Raw genomic sequence first — 25,544 nt, 5'->3', positions numbered from 1 at the left:
CCACGGAATTTCAAACGTCACTCACGGTTTGCGCGAAAGGCTTCACGCTCCAAGTGTCGCCAGTCCCCTGCCTCGCGCACATTAATATTCCTGTAAGTCTCAGTCATGAATAACAATTACACCACATACGGGGGTAGAGGAGGGAGCTCGGTGCTCACACTCAGAGTGGCGGCAGCTCCGGGCGGAGGAAGGTTCTGTATGGAGTTGTAGACCAGGCCGTGCCTGCAGATTACTCTTCATTCTTACCTGGAATGATTTTGGCTGTATCGGCCCTACACGCTCTGTCCTGCGCTGATATTCTACCGTGAGCCCGCTTGTGATTCACCGGCAGAAGGTTTACAGATGTTAGTTCATTCCTACTCCACCGCGGTGAGTTTTCTTCAGAGTATTTCAGAATTCGTGTGCGCAAACGGTGAATCCGTAGATATGGCTGGCAGGTTTTTAGTTGTGAGACAGTTTAAATTAGGCTGTGACATTTTTTCCTCCAGGCTCTTATGTGTTTTTGTTCAGGAGTTTCAGTGCCAGTTAGGCTACTTTGGCTACACCACCAGAGGCAATTTACAGAATGATCCTGGGCCTCCATGTGGGTTCATTCTTTAAATTGTGGTTCCAGTTCTACAAGTAGTTCATTTTTTTCTGTTCTTCTCTGCATCCTGTTCAAGGACCGGCATGACGGCGTCTCGAGCCACAGCTCGCGCCTGTCCCAGCTGGGTTCGGTGTCGCACGCGGGACCCTACTCCAGCGCGCCGCCGCTGTCTCACGCGCCTTCCTCGGACTTCCAGCCGCCGTACTTTCCTCCGCCGTACCAGCCGCTTGCTCACTACCAGAGCCAGGATCCGTACTCCCCACGTCAGCGACCCATACTCCCTGAACTCTCTGCACCAAGCCAGCAGGGAGCATGGGGCGCGCGTCAGCGGCAGGACGCCACGGGGGACCGAATGGAGAGCTCCGCTCTGCTGGCGCAGCCTCGGGCCTCGCTGCCCCAGCTATCTGGGCTGGACCCAAGGCGGGACTACGGTGGCGTGCGGCGGCCCTGATGTGCTTCTACACTCCGCTCACCCTGGACTTGAGCCCGGTATGGGAGACGGACTGCTGCACGGGCTCCACGGTATGGAGGATATTTCGGTAAGTTAAAGGCACAGCTGAGATTTACAGAGTTTTAAAGCGCACATATAAGAGCACATTTTCCAGTCCCCATTACTTTTTAGAAATTATGTTTAAAAACAGACAGACGGTGGCAAAACTGTAGACTGGAACCAGCGGGGAGAAAATATGGAATATGCCCCTGCATTTTTACGACTATTTATTGAATATTATTTTGTTTAGATATGAACAGTGTGTATCATAATCATGAAATTACCAATTTATCATTTCAACAAATACACTTCCATTTGACCTAAAACAGACTTATGTACAACAACCAAAAATAAATCAACTAATTAAAAAATACAATGGAAAATCATTTTTCGCTGGAAAAAAGGGTATTTGTTGACAGTTGTCTTGTTCATTGTCTACGAATGACTCTCGTGCCTTTAGAGTTAAGGTCAGTGAACTTGGGGCAGCTCCCTCAGGGCTGGACGCTCACAGCAGCTGTAGCCAAACGGAAATGGCCCAAAAGAAAAATGTCTTAAGAGACACGAGACTATATATATATATATATATATATATATATATATATATATATATATATATATATATATATATATATATATATATATATATATATATATATATATATATATATATATATTCATCCATACGTGTGTATGTATGTATAATAGGGATAGGTATAATGCTGGCTTCCCATATTAAGTTCAAATTTAATCTTACTATATTCGGAGATAGCATAGATTATGCCGAAATATTAAATTATGAAATATCAAAGTTTTTTGTTTAGTTTTAAGGCAATAATTTATTTTATATTATTATTATTATATTATTATTACTTCTTGTAGTTTATTTTCTTTCCTGAAGACTTGCTTTGCTGCCAAGGTGCTTCTAATTCACAGAGAGAGATACTAAAGACTTAGAGAAATAGGTTTTATAGTAAGCTGTGTAGAATTTCATTTTCCACTCGTGTCCCCCTCAGGGCACAGCCATCACGAATTGTTTGCCATTTAACCTTCCAATAGATTCTCATTTCTGGTTTTCCGTGTTTGTGTTATGCATTTATTAACCCCGCATAAATTTGTTTTCGTATGTTTATTTCTTTGTATTCTTGCTTGTGACGCATTGTGACAACACCCGGTCTATTTAACGATTTACTGGCAAGATGATGAACGGCATCGATGAATGATGGGGTTTTAAATGTGTGGGAATAGCTTCTTCTAACCACCATCATGATGAATGAAAGCACTGCATTATGAACTCGATTGGACTGATGTCTGGAAACAAACAACTCGATCGTGGACCCCCCCCCCCCCCCCCCCCCCCCCCCCACACCCACCCCCCACCCCCCCAACCCCCCACCCCCTCCAACCCCCCCCCCCGGAATGAACCTAACTAATTTCTCCTCATCTTTTTGTCGGACTCTGTGACTGATGCTTGTCAGGAAATGCTCTGGTTAATACTGTGTACAGCAGGCTATAATGATTTGTATCTAACTTGGTTTTAACAGACCGGTGAAGACACCAACGGGACAAACATCCTGGATCAATCAGTAATTAAAAAAGGTAGAAACACACACTCTCGCTTTCATCCAAACACACACATCTCTGCTTTCTGAGCAATATAATCCTACTTACTATATGTAACAAAAATTATAATTCAAAAACATCACAATACCAGCATGTTTTTGTAAATTTCTTCATCGAGATAGTTGGGAAACAGGCGCGCTCTATTCTCAGTATAATTTCTTGGGGTTTCTTCACTCCCTGGAAGTTTAGATAATTTCTTATGAATTATAATGATTTATGGTATGGTTATGTTCGTAACCCCCGGCGCAGTCCCTCGAGAAATGCCATCATTAGTATAGCAATGACCTAACTGGAAAAGGCGTTCTATTTAGGTCCATGCAGGGAGTTTCCCCTATTTTGGGAATAGGATGAAGAGTTTGAAGCCGAGGTAACGACCCTGGTATATTGACTAGCCGGCAGTGTGTCGCTGACAGGCTGCCACGCTGCCGCTCTGATGATGTGCGGTGATTTAGTTACGGGATGTTGAGTGACTGAGCTCCCCGCGGGGCATTTAAGCCGCTGATGTAATAAATGGCATCGCTCACGGAGATCTCGTGAGCTCGTTTTAGAGCTAATCTGCGGTATTATCCCCCGTGGAGCCATCAAAACCCCCTCGCAATGGCCCCTATACGCGCGCATCCACGGAACTGGCTGGCTGCTTCCTTTTTTTACGACATTAACACGAGCATTAACACGGGGGATGAAGGAGCATCCAGTGCTGCTAGTGGGTGTTAAACCGGCCCGTGGAGAAAGACAGGGAGGTGGTTAATGCGATTTGAGAACGCGAGCCAATCAACAATCGATAACGCTGTAATGAGAATGTCGCGCGACATTAAATAACAGCAAATGCCCGACACGTGGGCGCTTCATTAGGCCAGGGCCGCCCTCTGAGCGCGCGTGGTCTCACACACTGAGCAAAGTTTGACACAGAGGAGTGATTTAAAGATTTCAAACTTAGGCCCCCTGGATGTTAAAACGTGTTATGTAAGAAATCCACTCAGTGCGCCTCTAACCTTCCTCTTTCAGTCCCTATGCCACCAAGAACATGGGCTCCCTGATGCTCGGGTAAGGACGGGCTGATCGGAGGAGTGACCGTGAACATAAACGAGGTGTTCTGCTCGGTACCAGGTCGCCTGTCGCTGCTCAGCTCCACTTCAAAGTATAAAGTGACCGTAGGGGAGGTGCAGAGGAGACTGTCCCCGCCCGAGTGCCTCAACGCCTCCTTGTTGGGGGGCGTGTTGAGAAGGTACGAATGCAGCCTCAAAGCATGTTGGTGCACACTCTGGCGCTCAGGAATAACCTCTCAAACTGTGGAAAAAACTTGTGGCTCATCGAATATGTAGGAGCAGCTATCAATTACACTATGAGAAGTATGAATAGACATGCCACATGTATTCTAACAGGAGACCAGGTCAAACTAAATAAATCCAGCGCACACATTAATTGTTGATTGGCGCGATTTATGATATTTCTTAAAGATGTATGCACTATAAACTTTACCTTAAATATAATTCATATGTTTCCCCTCATTTTTTCTGTAGAGCAAAGTCTAAAAACGGTGGGAAATGCCTGAGAGAAAAGCTGGAAAAGATTGGATTGAATCTACCTGCTGGGAGACGCAAAGCTGCCAATGTCACATTATTAACATCTCTCGTGGAAGGTGACTGACTCAGTTTTTGGTGATAAAACCCCAAAGCTTTTTTTTTTTTTCTTCTTCTTCTTTATTAAGAGTTTCAAAAACACACGCAGCATTCCCTTCTCACTTCCCCCACAACTCCCTTTTAAATGGATTTCTGGCTGTGAGCACAACTCAATATAGTATAATTTAATATAAAATTAGATAAGAAAAAAAACAACTTTATTTGCAGGTTCCCTGTCATCTGAAAGCTCAACATGAAAAAATTATGCATGGCTAAAATCTAGTATTATAAAGGTCATGACCTTTCATGCTTTAATGTGCCTTTATTCATAAAGTGTCTTTTAAAATGTAGCCAGGGAAATATTCATTGTCGATAGATGTGGGTAAGGCTGCTAAATTAACAGATTAAAGGCTGGAGGTTGGGCCCACCCCTCTGGCTGTGCAGACACATCTGAGTCATACTTACATGTAAAACAGGTAACTTGAAATTATTTTTTAAATTAAGTTTTTTTTAGGCTTCTCCCTGAGTGATGATGACTTACTTTAAAAGTCTAAACTTGACGACTGTTTAGACTGTTTGTGCTTGTATAAACCAGAATAAAGTGGCACCATCTTTTTTTAACAAGCCGAGTAATTTTCACAGCAAAACCTTCACATTTACCACTTTTAACCGTTTTTGAGTCAGCTGACAGGACACCTGCGGGAGCTTTGCGTGTAAAAAGATAAGCCTTCTTTCAGTGACGTTAATGAGTATTTTTTTTTTATGACACCTGTGCTACTCGTTTTTTTTTTTTTTTAAGGGTTTGAGCTCAAACACCAACATATCTATACATATACCTTCCCCACAGGTGAAGCGGTCCACCTGGCCCGGGATTTCGGTTACATCTGCGAGACGGAGTTTCCCACCAAAGCCGTGAGCGAGTACCTCAACCGGCAGCACGCGGACCCCAACGAGCTGCACACGCGGGAAAAACATGCTGCTGGCGACAAAGTGAGTTTGATGGACCGTTTGATTAGATTCTGTTCTCTCATAGCCTTTATGGGTGTTTTCCCTCATACAGAATATAAACTGTCTGCACTGCGTCATATGGAGAATTTCGTAGTAATGAGATTAAAGTACTGCGGAATTGTAATTCGAATGAATAATTTAGGTATTAGGACACATTCAAACACAGAAGAGCACTGTGGGAAGCAAGGTGTCAAAGACAGTGGGCCCTAAACTACCTACAATACCTAAAGTCAGCACAGAATTAGAAGAAAACAGTATAAAAACTATAAACAGCAAAAAAGCAACAAGAGAAATGGATTAAAATGTTTTTTCCTTAAAATTTTTTTAAGTGCAAAAAAAAAAAAATGTGACCAGCAGATGTTCTCATATCTTAAATGTTTCAAAGATCCAAAATAGAAATTCCCCATTTCTAATTGTGCCTTTTGGAAGCATTCCTGTTGTGCTTGTGTTTTGTGATTGAAATTATATAACATTTACATATAAATTCTGCATAGCACGTATTCACCTTCTGCAAATAGGTACATTTAGGGTGAATTAAATTATTATGAAATTAAGTCCACTCTCATTTTCCTGGGGCCTTTATGGTCCATTTTAAGAAACCCAGAGGGTGTGAACCCCTGCTATACTCTCTGCCTTACCCTATAGTCCACTCTGCCTTGGTGACATTTTCAGAAGAAATTGTAATTTTTAATGAAATCCACTGAACTCTATTTAACTTGTATTTAAATGGCTGATGGAAAAAAAATGCAATGCAGAAAAACAGGGAGTTAAAGTCAGGTCAAGCATTTAAGAAATGAGCAGAAATGAAAGCAAAGGTTCTTAAAATTAGCACCTTGTATCAGGACAGGTTGTGGACAATTTAGCTTCTTTACAATAATCTTCAGCACTTTAAGCAGCCTGTAAACACAAATGCTGATGTTTCTATATTTGACCACAGTTTCTCTCTTAGAAATAATCAATTTTATTTGAACTTTTGCAAAGTATCTATATTAATGCATTTTTTAAATTAATATCAGGAGCTCCTGGAATTTAATGAAGGACGTTCTGAGTCCACATAAGCAAGATAGTTTTTTCTTCTTCTTAACAAGCATTGCACATTTGATATGGATTTATAAATGTACACTCCAATCCTGGAATCACTTTGGATTTTGGGGATATTTTTCTAAACAACAACAGTTTTTATCTGTTTCCCTGAATTAGTTTTCCAAATGCTCCACTCAGGCAGCTTGCATTTTTAGCTTGCACAAATGTTGTTGTCTGCTGGCCTGCACTGCATAAACCATCTGCCCGTGTATGTATGTGTGTGTGTTTGGTGGTGGATGTCTGATGCTCAGATTGAAAACCTGTTCCAATACTGTGCATCAGTGCTGCCTGTTAGAAATTCATTATTTAGCAGTGGAGTGTTCAAGTCGTCAGAAAACAACAGCGAGAGCCTTGAGTGTAGCCCGGGGGTGGCGGCTTCTCTTCTCTACTCCCCTAACCCCAGCTGGGCTCGGCCTGCACAGCCTGTCACTCATTTGCTGGAGCTCTGCCCTTAGGCCGCTTACAGGGTGTGTGTGCATGGGCTGTGCAAGTATGAATCTGTGAGAGGGGGGAGGAAGAGGGAGAAGGAGGTCTCTTGAGTATAAAATGTGGGCCTAAAACCAGGGGATGATTTGACAAGGAGAACTAGGTGAATAGGTGTTTTTTTTTTTTTCTTACCATTGCATTTAAAATCCAGTGAAAAATTAAGATCCAAGATTTTAACTACAACATACACACATTTAAAGGTTAGCACTTAACGTGGATGGCCTAAAATCCGATTGCTTTGTATTTTCACTGAAGGGTTATGCATTTTCTCCATTACTGAAATATGTAATATTTTAAATTAACCCCATTTTCTGAGTTCTGCTGTTGAACAGTTTCTCTCATTCTCAAAGGTAACCCATCAAGCACAAGCAAGACATAATTGAGCACAAGTTTTATGTGTCTAAATAGTTAGGAAGAAAATGATCTATCAACAACATGAGTGTGGGAAACTACAAAGATAAAAACAACAAACATCAGTGTGTCCAATGTGAGAGCTGAACTCATGCTCTCACTGTGTCCAGGCACAGGTATTAATCACTGTTTTTATCTTCACGCTGTGTTCATGGGAAACAGAGGTCAAACAGAGAAAAACTAAAACACACACACCACACACACACACCACACACACACACACACACACACACACCCTCATACAAAGGGGAAGTATTGGAAATTTGATCCAAAAGGGTTAAAAGATGAAGGTATAAGCATGAAAATTGTTTCCACTGAGATAGTCATCATCATATAGATACGCTATTTTTGGTTTCTAAGTTTATTCATTGAACACAGTTGCTCATAAGGAATCGTAGAGTGTGGCTTTTTAGGGTCTTTTACCTACAATATAACCCAGTGAGGTTTAGGTCATCATCAGTGATAGCAAGTAACCTAACCTACTCTAATTTGTGCTAAGTAAATATTATTGAATGGAATTTAAAAAAAAACACAAAACCCTTTTCTGTAATGTGTTAAATTAAAAATCAAGCTTAGATATTTTTTTAAATGACAAAATGAATACACTAACAGCCAGAATTTATTATACACACACATACACACACCACCACACACACACACACACACACACACACACACACACACACACACACATAAAGATAAAGCAAACTTTATCTCTAAGTTTCCTTTCCTTCTGGAAAGGTGGGTGTAACTTCAGGAGTGCTTAACTTACAAGAATTTCATTATTCTGTGTCACAGGACTGGTTTGGATAATCTTTTAGGGTCATTTTCCAGCTTTTACATCCATACAGTTTGCTTTACATTATTTCTGTTGATCTACTAAACTACTAAAAACTTAATTCAGTCGAAGTAGTATTGCTTCATTTGAGGGATGTCTTTTGGTGAACAACACTAACTTCTTAAACTAAAATTGCATTTTAACATTAATTTCTACAACATTACTGTCTTTAATTTAAGTTGCTGAGTTATGTTTCCATAGGGAAGTGGTTGTCACACTTTTTCTGGTGGGCCCCCTTCAATAGCTAGAAAAATTTGCACCCTACACTCCAGATTTTTAAATTATCAATAAAAAGTATTCAACTTGAATTTTGGTTCAATAAATACAACAAAATTGTGTCAGTGAACTCAACAAACAATCGGTTTCATTCCATATTTTTTTCCCCTGGTCTCCATGCCCCACCTGCTGTGGTTTTATGACCCACAGTTTGAAAACCACTTGAATTTCCAAAATGTGAAACTCAAACCAGTGTGGAGATTTGAGTCAATTGTTTCTTTTTGCAAACACTGAACTGTGAAATAGCAACATGTGATCCCAGCATAGGAATTGATTGTATTCACTGCAGTTTCTAGAAGAGCTGAAGGAAACTCTGCAATCAGTGCAGCAAAATCCTTCACTATAGCCGTAATTTAGTTACATTTTCTTACACAATTTATATCTGGAATGAGACTCAGAAACTCTTAAGTACCATAGGATTAGGGTAACGTGTTGGACCCAAGATCTATAGTGTTAAAATGCCTAAAAAGAATTTGAATAATCAAAATCAAATCTCATTATGTGCAACTAACGTTTTGAGGCCCCAAGGAAGTCTTAGGCTCTGAGGGATGTTCCTTATTCTGCCTGTGTGGTAATTTTAGAATATTGGCTTTTAGAGATTTTTAATATGATGTTGTTATGCTCTGCATTTTTTTTTTCAGCTTTGTCATTAATAACATTCTTAAGGAAATGCTGAATAAATCATCAGTTGTTTAAATTTAATGACAGCAACTGGCAGTTATTTGTGCTATCAGCCTTCCAAAAACCCTTTTGGGGAAAGCACAAGATGAGGCAGAGCTCCCTCTTGATGTCTTGTTGTGTCTTCTCCCCTGCAGACAGCTGTGTAAGGAGTTCACAGACCTGCTGGCCCAGGACAGGACTCCCCTGGGCAACTCGAGGCCCACCCCCATCATGGAGCCTGGCATCCAGAGCCTGCCTCTCCCACTTCTCCTTAATCACGCATGGTTTTGGTTCGCCCGCCATCTGCGCTGCACTCACCGCCCTGCAGAACTACCTCACCGAGGCTCTCAAAGGACTCGACAAGATGTTTCTCAACAACCCTCCCAACAACCGGCATGGGGATGCTGGCAACAAGGCCGGCGACAAAGAGGAGAAGCAGCGGAAAATGAAGCAGGCAAAGAAGGGGAGTGATGATCGAGAGCTGAGAAGGAGGCAGACACACAGACAGAGGCGTTACACCGTTACTTCTAGCTTTACACCCCTGTGACTGACCTGCCACGCCACAGGGCTGAGGTGGAGGAGGAAGGGGAAGGCTCGGTAGAGAGAAAAAAGGCAGAGGAAGACACCCGTGGGCCAGTGTCAGAGAGCACAGAGGGATTTTTCATCTGTGTTGCGTTCTTTTCATTCCCCTGAGGACATGGTGGTTACTGTGTTACATTCATTTCGCTCCCCCTGCCTGCATCCTGTGAGACTGAGATGCTGTGAGCAGCCAACAACAACATTGTGTCTGTGTGCCTGAACGAGTGTGTGGTGTGTGTGTGTGTGTGTGTGTGTGTGTGTGTGTGTGTGTGTGGTGTGTGTGTGTGTGTTGTGTGTGTGCGTGCACGCATGCATGTCTCTGTGTGTCTTTGTCTTCACACAGAAAAAGCATTGTGAGTTGGAGACTGGATGATGAGCAATCTATATGTGAAACAGGGTTGTCTGGTTATTTAACACAAGAGGAGGGAGAGGAGGGAGGTGTTAATTTATGTGTGTAAATATTTATTTATATTAATTTAAATGGATGGTTGTGTAAATAGGTGCGCCAGCTATTTTGGAGTAGGCCTATTAATCTGTGATTTGACCTTTGTGAGCCGTTGGGGGGACAGGACTATTCCAGTGTTTTTCTGTTCTTATAGAGCTGTGTCATGGTGCTGATGATGGGTAGACATGCTTCTAATTGTCCAGTGATTTCATTTCTATCATATTGATAATAAACCATGTGTTTTATTATGAGAGGTGTGCAGCCCGCGCCTTTTCTCCAGGAAAATTCCAAAGCAGACTCTCACTAAAGGCTGGGGTTCAACTTGTATTCATTTGTGTCATGAAATATTAAGGAACACCTGAAGGAGTTTATATTTGGGGGATCTGGAAGAAAATTCAACTTTCTGAATGACCGGAAATGGATTAATCCCAACGTTTTTAATATTGTTGATCACTGGGTGTGATAAGTCAAATTCACAGACAGGCATCTTTGGGAGGAAGGCAAAAAATAAAAATAAACTATTAAATGAGCCAATGAAAACACTGAACCACACAAATAATGACTGGCTACACTGAGAAATTGTATTCCAAATTTCATAGATACATTAGCATCTAAGCATTTCCATCTTCTTACCTGCAGCTATATGTTAACTTAGAGATTGTCAGTTAGAGCCTGTCAGTGGATAATGATTTCAGAAATTATTGCCAGCTATAGGAAGTTTCAAACCTCATCTATATCAAGAGATATGTGTGTCAGTCACATTGATTATGGTGCTTACAGATAGTTGAATGGTCCATCTGTTCTGGGGCACACAACTCTGCGGGCATCCTTTTTAAAATTATCATGAATACAGAATTAAAATGAAAACATAGAAATCGGGCTAACAATTTCTATATTTGTTAGCACCAGTGCAATTGTCCTATTCCCCTTAATAACTAGGCACAAATCAATTCACAGCCTTCCCCTTTACACAGGGGAAATAAATACAGCTTTTTGCTACAGCAAACCAGCATTATGTTGTGATTGTGAGGCAATTTAAGGGCTTAGACTAAATTCCAGGACAGAAAAGCCTATACTGTAGGGCAGGATAAGCAGTTAGGTTAAGGTGCGTTAGGCCCTGAAGGTCCCCTGACCACATTTCTGGTAAACTGCATTTTCACCCATTTAAATATTACAGTCTTGAATTGTAAAGAGGTATGAGGCTAACATGTACTTCTCTTTTTAGTTTCTTTCTTTTTTTTTTTTTTAATGAAATAGCTAAGCAAAGTATCTTCATCTTCCTGCCAGGAACAAAATATGAAAGCTGTTGGGCTTACGGATAGTGAAATGCGTGACCTTTGATTTAACTGGAATAAGAAAGTCAGCATATAAATTCAAAAGAAGGGAGGAGCCTCTCTTAAACTAATTAAGCAGGCATTAAATCAGCCTATGAGTCCATAACTGCAAATTTAATTGTTGCTGTTTGGTTACACCATTTGGAGTTGTAGGTTAACTGAGGAGGCAATCTTTACTTCTTTTAATGAATCACATATACTGGCAGAAACTGCTGATTATTGATATTGTGATATATATATATATATATATATATATATATATATATATATATATATATATATAGAGAGGAGAGAGAGAGAGAGAGAGACGATGAGGAGAGAGAGAGAGATGCCGAGATGAGCTGTCGAGAGAGAGAGAGAGAGAGAAGAGAGAATCTATTGGTATTATTGTCTTATATTATTATTAATGCTGTTGTTATTTTAATATTCTATGAGTAATAGCTTTGCAAGGTTTTTTAAAGTGCCCATATATTGCGAAGTCTGAAAACACAAACACGCGCGCGCGCGCACACACATTCACGCACACGCACGCACCATGATGGCTACTGCCTTATTCCAGGGAGATAATTGGCTGTATTTTCCAGCCAGTGAGGCCCTTTTTTTCAGAGAGAGGCTTCTTTCTCACACGCGCACATGGGGAACAGAATCGTGCCTCGCGGGCCCGCTTCGCTTCTGCGGTGGGATCCACCGCCGGTGTGCTAATGATGAGTGAGCGCGAGACGCGCAGCGAAAAGCAGAGAGGGCCACAGAAAGAAAGCTAATGAGAAAAAGAGACAGTGGAAGAAAGAAAATAAGGCGAGAGAGAGAGAGCGAGGAGAGGAGAGAGAGGGAGAGGGAGAGCCCGCGGGCTCGCTGTGACCCGTGGAGTGGAACGCTGCGTGACGCAGGTGCAGAGTTCAGCACCCGCATGTCCGCGAGCGATTCCCGCTCAACAAAGGCAGGAAGCTGCTGAGCATCAGCGGCCACAAGAACGGCAGGTTCGCTGGAAAAACAAACAAGCAAGCAAGCCCACGAAAACAAACAATAAACACGAGGAGAAACGCGGGTGTTCAAACAAATTAACTCAGACTACACGATAAGTGTGACCAGCGTCGATTTAAATAATAATTAAAGGCGCTCGATATAAAATGTTTAATTGAAATTTTAATGTTACCCTACATTCCTCCCTTAATCAAAAATGATAGGCTGTGCTTCGAATGATTCACTGCAGATGATTCACTGTGCTGCTGCAATGCTTCTCTGGTTTGGGGGGGGGATTATTAATAATAATAATAAAAAAAATTACCAACAAATAAATAACAACATGACCTACAATTTTTAAGCACCTATATCTGAAAGCAAAAAGTGTCTCGAAAGTATTTTTTTAAATAAGAGGCTCAAACGTGAATAGATTGGACAAGCGTGTGCAGCAGGTGAAAATAATAATCAAAGCAGCATAAACACTTAAATAAATGCCAATAAAATAAACATACCATATGGTACAAGACTGTACATGAAAATGTGGCCGTTTGTAACAAAAACTGTCACTACATTTTCTCCTTAAAGCATTACTGCATGGTTTGGTTCTGTATATTGGACCGTGGGCCAAACACTATTAACACTAATCAAGGTTAAGATTTACTTTGTGACATTAACTGTGTGGATGACATTCTTAAAAGTAATGGTATATCATCAGTGCACTCTAAAACCTACAATAACTATCCTCAAAAATCACAATCATGTTCCAGCTGCACTCAGAAACCTCCCATCAGCATCGCTGTACGTGGCTCCAGCTGCCATTTGTTAGAGGTTTTTAATTCTCTCCAAACATGATCTTAACACAATTAGTTTTTAATTAGTTGTCATGCATGTGAAACAGTTTTAAAAGTATTACGAATCGCTTAGAGAACTTTCGTGTTAGTTTTGTTTACTTTTAAAGGGTAACATATGAAAACTGACTAACTTTGACACTGTCGATGTGTACTGCTTTCAGAACTCAGTGCAAGCTATGACATTCAGTGTGCGTTTCAGTAGTCCATATGTTCCACTCACACAGCTCTACAGATGTCCATTTTAAAATTCATTACGAATCCAGAATTAACCTGAAAATGTAAAAACAGAATCAGAGGAACGTTTCTAATGGAAATGTCCCAGTTCAACTTCCCATATTCAGATAATATAAGGCGCCAATAAATTTGCAACCTTCTGCAGTCTTTTCACAGTAGAAATAATTTCAGCTTTTCTTATAACTATCTCCAGCATTACTAAAAGCATTTACAATATTGCTGAGATATTGTTTAAGCAATGCAAGGTGTTAATCCAAGATCCAAGACACAAAAGCCCATCGTGTGAGGCAGGATAAACAGTTAGGATTAAGGTGTGTTAGGCCCTGAAGGTCCTCTGGCCACATTTCCATTAACACTCTGGACTGTAATGTGCATTTGCCTGTTTTTGTTACTCTTTATTGTGCAGTTCGGCACAATTCTGTGATCGCTTCTCAGTGCATGGAAGGTTCACTAAGTGTTTCAAACTGCAAATGAGAATCCAGGAGCTCAATATAATATAAATCACTTGTGTCTGATGAATTGGTGATAATGATAAGCAAAATTTATTTTTATGAAAGTGTCAGAGGTAGTTACACGACTTGGGGGGAGGTAATCCAGTTATGAACAGGGACTGAGATTATGAAGACAATGAGAACATTTGATAGATGCAAGTATGAGAGCAGCGCTGACAGTTCTTTCTATATGCAGTTATGTCTGCATCTGGCTGCATCTGTCTGTCTGTCATTTTGCCAGAAAGTGAGGGAGCAGGCCCCCATCAGCAAAGCCCCTCGGCGTTCTGTCACGCAATGGGCTGTAAAAATGCTTATCCAACACACACACACACACACACACACACACACACACACACACACACACACACGCTCAGGTTATCCAGCATGCAGACAAGCCGAGTGCCGGTCGGGAGTAATTCCTGCTCGGGGCACTGTGCTCCAGGCAAGGCAGGCGCGTGCTGGATATTTCATTATTCATTAATTTACTGTTTAACAAATCCTGTCATTACTGAGTCCGAGCTGAGTTCACACACACACACACACACATACACATACATACAAAACACACACTTGCAGCAGCAGGGGTGTCAGGCGTGGCAAATCTGCCTGTTTGATCCCGGCCTTCTCAACAAACGGGGAGAGAGCCATGAATAATAAGAAACGCGAAGCCTCGCCGGAACGAGGGAGCGTGACACTGTCTCACAAAAAGCCCTTTAGCGTGGAGCAAAGCTCCGCCGGGGCCTCACCCAGGGCCCAGGGTTCATCATATGAAAAGACAAAACAAACAGTTGGCACAGCCATGATCGATATGAAAGGCAAAGCTCCCACACACACAAAGGGCAAAAGTGAATTAGTCATGTTTGACCAAAGATGCTGCACTGTTTCCTTTCTGCACATGGAGGAGTCTAGTATGGCTGCTGTTTACTGTTTTCACCACTGACTACACTAATGGGATAAGGATTAAAGCTGTGAATGTGTTTTTGGCTGAAATCCCTACAAAAACAAAGGGGTATCTTCTCGAGCTTCCCATGAAACAGTTGAACACAGGCAGAATGATGAACTCATGCGCCAGAATAATGACTTTTACTTTTCCTTTTCAGTCTAGTTCACTTAATTAATTAACAGAGGAAACCTCCAGGCTACAAATATTCATTATTTCACAGGAAGAAAAACATGTATCATAAATATTCTAATGATATATTTGTGTTGTAGAATTAAATTTTAGTCTAAATAACTCGGTAAGTAAACTCATTGTGTCAGAGAATATGCTTTGTGGCTGGAAAAGGTGGAGAAAGGTGACAGACTCTTGGCAGTGAATCCCACAGCAAAAGGACCAGACCGATGTTCCAAGGAGAAAAGATTGTATTTCTCAATCTGCTGCCCTCAAGTATGCTGCAGTCTGTGGGTGGCCATAGACTTGATGTCATTAACATGTGACATATGTAGAGCTGACTGGGAGTGGCTGGAGGCCAGTGTTTGTCTCCACCACTGTTCTTGTATCTGCAGGGCCAAGCAAGCAGAGTCTGGGCTTTGTCAGCACTCAAGCAGCCAGCCATCCAGGCCACTGTCTGCTGCTGTTGATAGTGAACACATTTATCAGTATGCATGACGGACAGTGTGCATGAATATGTGTTTGCTGGTAGCTCAGGGCAGGAGTGGAGGGTAAGTGGGGGGGACTGGCTGGTTGTTCCATGGGGGGGGGTGGGGGTCCTGGTTGGGCAGGGACACGGGCAGTCCGGGTCCCTTAAGGTTGGATTGAAGATGCTGAGTTGAAGTGACACAGCTGCTGCTGCTGCTGCTGCTGAGGCGAGGCTGCCACTCCAGACGGGTCAAGGTTACGCAGAGGAGAATGCACTTCTGCAATACAGCTTCATGCCCTAACTAACACGAAGACACCCACATACAGACACAAGAGTACAAAGCAATGCTCCCTCTAAGCTAGTATCTCGTGGAAAGGTACATCTAGTTACTTGTGTGTATTTATACAGTAGATCTTCATGTCATTGTTCACTGTATATTAGCATCCTAACAGGTTAAACTGATGAAATTGCTAAGAACCTAGTCAGTAATAACTGCAGAGCTTAGGCCAGTCCCAGCCTCGGACAGTACAAAAGATGTACATAGCTTCCAAGTCTGAGAAGTGAAGCCAACAAAGAAGTGCCTTAAACCCGCACTCTTTTTAATTTGTCAGCAGGAAGTGGCTCCTCTGCAAAAAGAGTTGTGGTTCTATAGAAGTCAGCTTTACTCTGTGACACCAGTGCACACTTTCATGATGACTTCATGGGCTCAATTGCTAGTTTCAGGTCATATTCAACAATACATGAAGTTATTTTTGTAAATGATGGTAATTATTAAGCCATAAAGAAGGACTATCCAAGGGTTGTTGGCAAACAAATCAGTCACAACCTGTCAAACAATGAGAGTGGTTTTCCTCAGTTTCGCAGTCAGATCCCCCCACCCCCCCCACCCCCCACCCCCTCATCATGTCCAGCAAGACAAAAAAAAACAATGCTCGGCTCGCAAGACTTCACTGACCGATGGGTGATGTCACAGGGTTTACGTCATCTTTTATACTGTGGTTCCTTCGCTCTATATAAGGCGCGTTTCCTGTTGTCATCAGGTGTTTGCTTACATAGAGACAAAGCACACTGCATCACTGGCTGTACTTCTGGCTATGGAGGGGCCACTCTCGGGATATTCCAGAATAAATGGGCCCTGTAACAGCACCACTATGACTTCAGGCATAAATGAGTAGCAGGTAACTTTCGACAACTAGCTCTTTAATCCAGATATTTGTTGTTTAATATAGGCCTACTTTTAACATGTGGTTATGATTTGCAAACATACACCATCAAGGGAGTGGGTCTTCTCACGAATCCTTAACCAACCAATCAGTATGCGTTAGGAAAATGCTAGCATTTTACAGGCAAAACCATCTTATCCATAAGAGAAAGCGAAGGAAGTATCAATGTATTTGCAAAAACAAAACTGAACTAAAATGCTAACTTTTTTGTCACAGGTTAGCTCTTAAGCTCTATTCACTCTATTCACTGAGGACAATCCCTCGGCTAAGTTTCTAAATAATGGGGTTAACAGAAAGTCAAATGGCTCCCCCAGATCATAAACCCCCTGACTGAAGGGGAAACAGACAGCGCCCATAATATGAAACACAGGGCTCGAAGCACAGAGAAAACATCTTTAGCTGTCTACAAACATTACATTTTGTAGCATCAGATGGTTATTTTAGCACTTTATGTCTACTTAGCTGTTAGAAAGCTAATGTTAGCAAAGTGTTAGCAAGCTCCTGTAGTTACCTTTCTCACAGCTATCAAATGAATTGCATTTGCAGCATTCAGTGTGACAAAAAGTAACACGTTACTGTAATCACATTACATTTTTCTGTAATGAAGTAATGCATACTGTACTAAATCCAGGAACCACACTAAAATAACTAACCAAATCATGATATTGTCACTTGTTACATAATTTCTTAAGTTATCTGCAGAATAGGCAAATAGAAAAAAAAAATCAAACAAGCATATTTGCAGCACATTTGTGCTACAATCAGATAAGGGAGGAGAAAAAGTAGTAGAGAGGTCAACAACTTTTAAGGACTTGTGATATGGACATGAGCTTTATTTTTTATTCTATTTAAGGATAAGAACATAAGGCTTTGTATTAATATATAAACACCATCTTCATGGACATACTGCCTAAGGTTTACATTGTTAACTGGTAAAAATGTAAGGTCATGATGCTGAATAACTTAAAGTAATGTAATAAGGGGTTGCTACAGCGGGTAGCTCAGCATCTCCGATTGGCAGATTTTCTTTTACACTTTTTTTCTTATATCCTTCATAATGTAATTTATGTCTCCTCCTTGGATCTTTTGCTTTTCAAGTGAATACATAAACAGCCACACTATGGAGGCACCAAAAAATATAAAGAATTACTTAAAATAATAATAATAATGTAAAAATAATAACACCTGCAAGAAAATAAGCAAAGTCATTCAGACCAAAACAATCCTGAGATAAAGTTCAGTTGCAGTGACGGTGTAATGCCTTTGTAGGCTTTAAAGCCAAACTGTGTAAAATGATCACAGAAGCAACTGTTTTGTCTTTTGTCATGAAAATATATGATAAAGCACAGGAATACAGCATTCATTTTGCAAATTAATGTACCAGGAATATGTGCTTGCATGTATTTGTTTGGTAAATGTAGCATCTGACTGAATATCAATGTGTGGCCAAAAAAGTTGAGCCTTCTTCAACTCTTAGGATTTAGGAATATACAAAATTTCTAACTTCAGCACTGAAGACAGAGATTCTCATCTCCAATCCCAGCAGCTAATGTTGGTTTGCTTTTGCCATGAGGACAGTGACCTTTTTCTGACCCTAACCAAGCAGTGTTTGTTGCCTGGATGTAATAACTCTGTTACCGTCGTTTGCCATGGACATAAGCCTTCCCTGCCAAATTGTTTCAATTATGGTTACTGTTGTGTCTTTCTTCTACCAATAAGGTTGTCAGATATGTAAAATGCTTATATTATTTATTTGCGAATGAACTGTTTATACCAGTATCATTTATGAAAGTAGTTCTTTTTTAAAACCTTTTCAAAGCAGTTTTGAAAATTACAGTGTCATTTCAGTGAAACAGTAGCTAGCTGGTTAACCTTGACTTCATCACCTCCCACATGCCACCATACCATGACATAAAGACTGAGCCATGGGGAGGAGGGGGATATTCCAAGACTAAATCTCAATCATAAATTATGGAGAAGAAAACACAAATTTACAAGGAGAAAAAAAAAAACTGAGCATGTTTTTTAAGATTAATTTCACAAATTTATGAGAAAACATTTCTATTGCTAAATCCTACTGGAGAGTTAGCTATAATTGAACTACATTTAGAGGCATTATACATAACATGCAAAAGTGCCTGTGGAGGGACGAGGCTGATTAAATCTTGCAAAGTGATATGATTCATTAATTTGTTTTTTAATGTCAAGAGTCCCCCCCCCCCCAGATATCTGATCTTACAATCTCAGAGAATTTTTCATGTTTTTGTTTCATAAATTTACAACTCACAAGTTTTTTCTTTGAATTTCTCCCCCTCAACCACTCCCAGGGCCTGAACATTGTATCTTTTTTTAACCTTTTTTTTTCTAACCATTTTACCATTAGTAGGCTATGACAATATAATAATAATCATTCAAGTAAATTATTAACTGGACATAATACCTGCAAAATCTAGAAATGGTAAAAAGGAACTGTTCTAATCAAAAACAATTAAGGCATCACACAAATATAGAAAGCATGTGTGATTTAGAAAATCAATAGTGTGATGGCGCTGGGGTTGAGGATTGCTGCAGTAGATGTACGTCACCTCGATTGAACTTGAGCTTGTGTGTGCATTATTAACTTCCCATTTACCCTCCCCCACCAACATACACTCAGTCCCCTGGTACCCAGTTAGTAGTTATTAGGTGTAGGAGGCATGCTTGGGTCATACCACTTACAGAAACTTAAACAGGGAGGCAGGACCTCACTTTGAGAAGGAGAAAATGGAGATAAGGCATAAGACAAGATATTGATCATAGATACAGATTTCTGAAGAGGAAAAAATTAATAATTAAAGGAAATACATTTTCAAAACCTGTCCATTCATCCATTTTCTTAACTGCTAAACTCCCAATTCAGGGACATGGGGGTGCTGTTGCTGTTCTACTTTTCAATCAAGACCACACAAAACTCTTAAAACACTTTACCAAATTGAAAACAGGATGACATTAGGAGGCAATTAACTACACTATTGGCATTAAGAAAAACTATCTACTTATCACTGAGCTACATGCATGTGGTACAGTTAAACACAGTGCTGTGAAAAAGTATTTGCCCCCTTCCTGATTTCTTAGATTTTTGCACATTTGTCACACTTACATGTTACAGATCATCAAACCATCCATTTTCTTCCAATTATCCTTTTCAGGGTTGTGACAATGATAGCCAGAGTAAATACAAAATGCAGTTTTTTTAAATGATGATTTCATTTATTAAGGGAAAAAAGCTATCCACACCTACCTGGCTCTATGTGAAAAAGTAATTGCTGCCTAAACCTAATAACTGGTTGTGACCAGAACTGCAATCAAGCATTTGCAGTAACTGACAGTAAGTCTTTTACATCGCTGTGGAAGAATTCTGGCCCAGTCTTCTTTGGAGAATTGCTTTAGATCAGCCATATAGGAGGGTTTTCGAGCATGAACAGCCTGTTGAAGGTAATGCCAAAGTATCTCAATCGGACTTAGTTCTGGACTTTGACTAGGCCACTCCAAAGATTTTTTAGCTATTCAGAGGTGGACTTCCTGATGTGTTTTGGATCACCTGCTGCATAAACCAAGTGTACTTGAGTTTCATGGCATAAACTGATGGCTGGATCCTTCAGGATTTTCTAGTAGAGAGCAGAATTCATGGTTCTATTAATTAAGGCAAGTCCTCCAGGTCATGAAGCAGCAAAGCAGCCACAGAACATCACACTACCACCACCATGTTTGACTGTTGATATGATGATCTTTTTACAAAATGCTGAGATAATTTTATGCCAGATGTAACAAGACACAAACCCATCCATCCATTCATCCATCCATCCTGTCGCAGGGCCACGGGACACAAACCTTCCAAAAAGTTCAGCTTTTGTCTCATCAGTCCACAGAATATGATTTCAAAAGTCTTGGGGATCATCAATATGTTTGTTGGAAAATGTAAGCCGAGCCTTTGTGTTCTTTTTGGTCAGCAGTGGTTTCTTCTTGGAACTCTCCCATGGATGCCATTTTTGCCCAGTCTCTTTCTTATTGTTGAATCTTGGAACTCTGACCTTAACTGAGGCGAGTCAGGCCTGCAGGCCTAAGATGTTGTTCTGGGTTCTTTTGTGACCTCCTGGATGAGTTGTTAATGTGCTTTTGGAGTCATTTTGGTTGGCTGGCCACTCCTGGGAAAGTTCACCACTGTTCTAAGTTTTCTCCATTTGTGGATAATGGTTCTCACCATGGTTTACTGGAGTCCCAAAGGCTTTATAATCCTTTCCAGACTGATAGATGTCATTGACTTTGTTTCTCATCTATTTCTTTAGATTGTGGTATTATGTACCACTTTTGAGATGTTTTAGCCTACTTCACTTTGTCAGGCTCTATTCAAGTGATTTCTTGATTCAACAGATCTGGCAGTAATCAGGCCTGGGTGTGGCAAGTGAAACTAAACTGTGCTTTCTTAAAAATGTGACTAATCATAGTTAATTCGTGATTCAATGGGGGGACATCCCCAGCAAATACATTTTGTATTTGCTGGGGATGTCTTTGTCTAATGTGAAAATTTCTTTGATAATCTAAATGTAAGTGTGAGAAATATGCAATAAACTAAGAAATCAGGGCAAATACGTTTTGATGGCATTGTAGTATTCCTCCATTCTCTGAGTGCAAAACACGATGGTATATACGTACCGCTTGGGCACTCACCACTGGTTGTACACTAGCATTCGTGAGACATTGTCAGATACTTTGAGTGCTCTATATACATTCAGACAGCAATTAAAAATGTCAAACTTGCTTTATAGTCTGCTATATCGTGAGCAGTGAGCTCAGCAAACATTTCAATGTTAGCTCACCATCTTTTCTTGACCTCTAGTCTTGGTTGAAAATTAAAGTTGTTCCTACATCAGAAATGAAATTTTGCGTCTTTTGGACCTCTTCCTTAAACATCGTCTGCATGTCCTTAATGGACTTTCTAGCAAAGGAAAGCTTTATCTATATTATCCTTCTCATAATTAGAACAAAATTAAATTAACAAACATTCTTGCTCAAGAGAAGAGTAGGTTAAAAAAATCTACAAGAACAAAAACCAGTGTGCTCAACTTTAAACAAATAACGCATTCAGTGGGTGCTGAACCTTACTGCTTTGTAATATTTTCACTTTGTGTGTAACTGTGAATCCTGAAGTTCTCATTGAATTAAAAAAAAAATTATATATATATATATATATATATATACCCTGCAAGGGCAACTCAAATTTGTGACTGTTTTCTTTGATATATATTTTTATTCTACTATTAATTTCAGACACCGATTCAACCTCACCATGGGTTTGTAATGCTATCAATTTTTGTGGAAAATTAAGACATTATTTACATATACATTTACATATATATTTAAAAAAAATGTGGTCTAAAACAGTTTTGGCCTTTGTGGATAGTCACCTGCTTCATAACAGCTGCAATGGTTTGGGGATTTCTTTCTTTCTTTCTTTTTTAAATTTCATGAATTTGGATTCTGCTAGGCTTAAAGTTAGAGCTTCAGCCGCTTTGATTGACAGGTGTCCTAATGTAGCTGATAGCTGTGTGACCTTACCTCTGAATTACTGAGCTGGAACTGTTAGTGCTGTTGATGCCTTTTGGGCCATTATCTGACAAATATGACCAAGAAGTTTGTGATCCAGTTTTGGTGACTCTATTATTAGTCTGTTACTCAGCACCAATTAAAGGGTAGCTGTATCTGTATGCTGCACCTGTACAGAATTTGGATAATTGCAGACAATTTAAGACTCTACAACTGGCACAAAACAACAACAACAAAAAAAAAAAAAACATGGTAGTGGTCAAAACTCTCATTGTTTTACCCAAACATGCATAACACTGATAGCGTCATCACTATATTTTTCTCTCATATAAACAACATTTGGAGATATGAAAGCCAAGTTTTCTTTGGAGTTTTCTTTACCAGACTGGTTTCCCATGCTCACAAATGCTTAGTTTTATCTATATGTTCTTTTATCTGATGCACTAATCTCTACTATAACATGAATCCATAACATGAATCCAGATTGTCTTTTGCTACAACCTGGTAAAAACAGTCAAAACACATCCCTGGTGCTCAATTTCTCCTTTTCCCTTGGAAAATACTCTGTGTTCCCAGAACATCGTGGAGATGGTCTGGGATCCAAAAATTAGCCCTCTGTTTTTCAACTATGTGAGGTAGAGGCTGGAAATGCATTTTTCCAGAATGATCAATCACTGTCTGTCGCAGATCCCAGATCCAGTCAGCCATGGGATCCTGCTTCTGATGACAAGCTTGTTGTGGAAATCTGAAATAAATTGAGATCATCTGTATGACTTTTATTGGCCTTTGCAAAAGGGTCAAACAACAGTACACACAGCATGACAGCAATCTGCATGTTTTTGGACCCAGAGGGATTGCAACCCTAGAATATTGATAAAGACAAGTTCTATATATCTGCCATGGCCACAGAATACATTGTGTGCAAAACATAACTCTTACATCAACATGCGGTATATCTGAAAAATTACATGGAAACCGAATATAGAGCCTTTTATTCAGGAAGGTCAGCTTGACAAAGAGAAGTACAGAATCTTAAAATTTTCCATTACAGGCTTGAAAATGCTGAGACCACAAAGTAATGGGAGAGGGCTCTGTGATATATCCATCTTTTATATACAGTCTGTTCAGCTGCATGTGCTATGTGTAAACAGAGTGCAAAAACAAAGGTTGTGATCAAAGTTTTTAAAAATATTAAAATGTAGGAAAACAAAATGAGGAAGGTTGATGCTGTGTAACAGAAGAAGATAATGAGGATGAAAAAAGTGAAATTTTTTAGTAGGTACAAATATAATAGGAATTCTTCTCTGGCTCACAAACTGTGCGAGACAGTCAGAGAGAGATCTGGCCTCAGGGCAATGGAGGGCTCTGTTCAGTGTCTGGACAAAATGCCTAGTCTGATCGAGTGAGCAAGGCCATGAACTAACCATCAACCCCTATAGCATTCAGCCCACCATCACAACACTTTTACCACTCTGTGTGTGTGTGTGTGTGTGTGTGTGTGTGTGTGTGTGTGTGTGTGTGTGTGTGTGTGTGTGTGTGTGTGTGTGTGTGTGTGTGTGTGTGTGTGAGTCTACACAGTCAAGTCTGTGAGTTCAGGGAAGACATAATCAGTTCTCTGACATTTCATCTCTGATGAGACGTATATAATTCAGTTTCTTTGGATGCATATTTAAGATAGAACACTCACCATTAATGGTATAATAAAAATAAAGGACTATGGATTATTTTTAAAAAGTTGGGCTTTGTTCCTACTTTGAATTAAATAAACTTTGGTAAAAATGGAATGAAAAAAATTAGCACACTTCTAACTAGAGTTTTTACATAGGAATTTGGTTCAAACGCCACCCGAGCTGCTTTTATTCCTCATTTTCATCTTCATTTTTTAGTAGGAGAATAAGCTCTTGAGCTATAGAAACTTGTTTACTAGCTGTGATAATCAATGTCTTCTTGCAGCAAACAAACACAGCACTGAGATTCTTGGAAACTTAAATTCCAGTTGAAATTTGATTTAGTCTTTTTATGTGAAAATGATCCACTCGGGGCATGAGCTATCAGCTGTTTCAGTTCCCAAAACACAATTTGGACTTTTTAGGACTCATATCAACTGAACCCAGTGTGTATCTGAGACAAAGTGCATGACACAGGGACAAGGAGACAAAGGGGACACTGGTGTGGCCGATGGGCTGCTTGTGTTAGTTTGGATGGCAGCAGCAGGGCTTTTCTTGACGCTGAACCAAGAGGACAGGAGAAGGCCCAGCAATGACGCTCATCACATCTGAAGCCCCCATCTGTACTGGTGTCTCCCCACCAGTCAACTAGCCAACACATACACACAAACACACATGGCTCTAATCTCTTCTGACAGTGCTCACATTCAGTTAGGCCCCACAGTGCTTGTGCATGTCACTGACCATAAACAAAACATACACTCCTCTACAGGAGACACACCACAGGACACTGGGCGTGGATAGCCGAGAAATACCACAAGACAGGGGTGTGGGGAGTGTGTGTCGTAAAAGTGTGTGTGATGTTTATGATGTGCGTTTGTGTGACCCTTCCAGGGAAGGAGAACAGATGCCTGCAGGTCATGTCATACCTCTGACATTAGGGCAAAGTCAATGGCGGCCGAGCCAATGGAAACAAAGAGAAGCAAGTTAGCAAGCAGCCAGCCCGTGGGTGCAGCATGAGGTCACAGCATCACATTATCGTGTATATCTGGTTTTCTTTTCAGTATTTGGTGAGTATTTGTGTTTCCAGGACCAAAAAAAAGAAACTTCACAGATATGTCTTGAACATCTTGAACCCTGAATTTCTTGAATGAGCTTTACCCCCGAGCTCAGAAAGAATGACAATGCAAATATGAAATATGAAATAAGTATTCTTTTCACTACCTGGGGCCAGATGTATAAATAATGTAGTTGCACATAAACATTTCCCACAGATTATTTATTTATAAATAACTTCAATATGCGGTGAGAATGCATGTGTACCACACGCATACTTCAGACTACGCGAACATACTTTTCTAGATCTGATTCAGTGAAGTGAAGGTAAAATTATGGAAACACTGAAATTTAACAAAAAACAAAACAGGCAAGTTCACAGAGCTTGCATTTATCATTATCATATTTTTGTTTACACACTCAAAACAATAAAATATGCAATTAACCATTCACAGTCTTTACTG

General features: G+C 40.3%; 1 protein-coding gene across 1 annotated transcript; it reads left to right on the top strand.

Annotated features, from left to right (window-relative positions):
* The first annotated feature begins 175 nt into the window (after positions 1 to 175).
* Positions 176 to 10,330, top strand: tfap2b (transcription factor AP-2 beta). The gene is given in 10 exon segments (XM_030721408.1): positions 176 to 369; positions 663 to 1,031; positions 1,033 to 1,125; positions 2,618 to 2,672; positions 3,702 to 3,921; positions 4,217 to 4,335; positions 5,163 to 5,281; positions 5,283 to 5,305; positions 9,233 to 9,329; positions 9,331 to 10,330. Coding segments are annotated over 10 exon segments (1,416 nt in total). The 5' UTR covers positions 176 to 342; the 3' UTR covers positions 9,625 to 10,330.
* Positions 10,331 to 25,544: the final 15,214 nt, after the last annotated feature.

This window comes from Archocentrus centrarchus, chromosome 24 (genome assembly GCF_007364275.1).
Source record: "Archocentrus centrarchus isolate MPI-CPG fArcCen1 chromosome 24, fArcCen1, whole genome shotgun sequence".
Lineage (NCBI taxonomy): Eukaryota > Metazoa > Chordata > Actinopteri > Cichliformes > Cichlidae > Archocentrus > Archocentrus centrarchus.
Note: the sequence above shows the minus strand (reverse complement) of the source record. Positions and strands in the feature narration are given on the sequence as shown.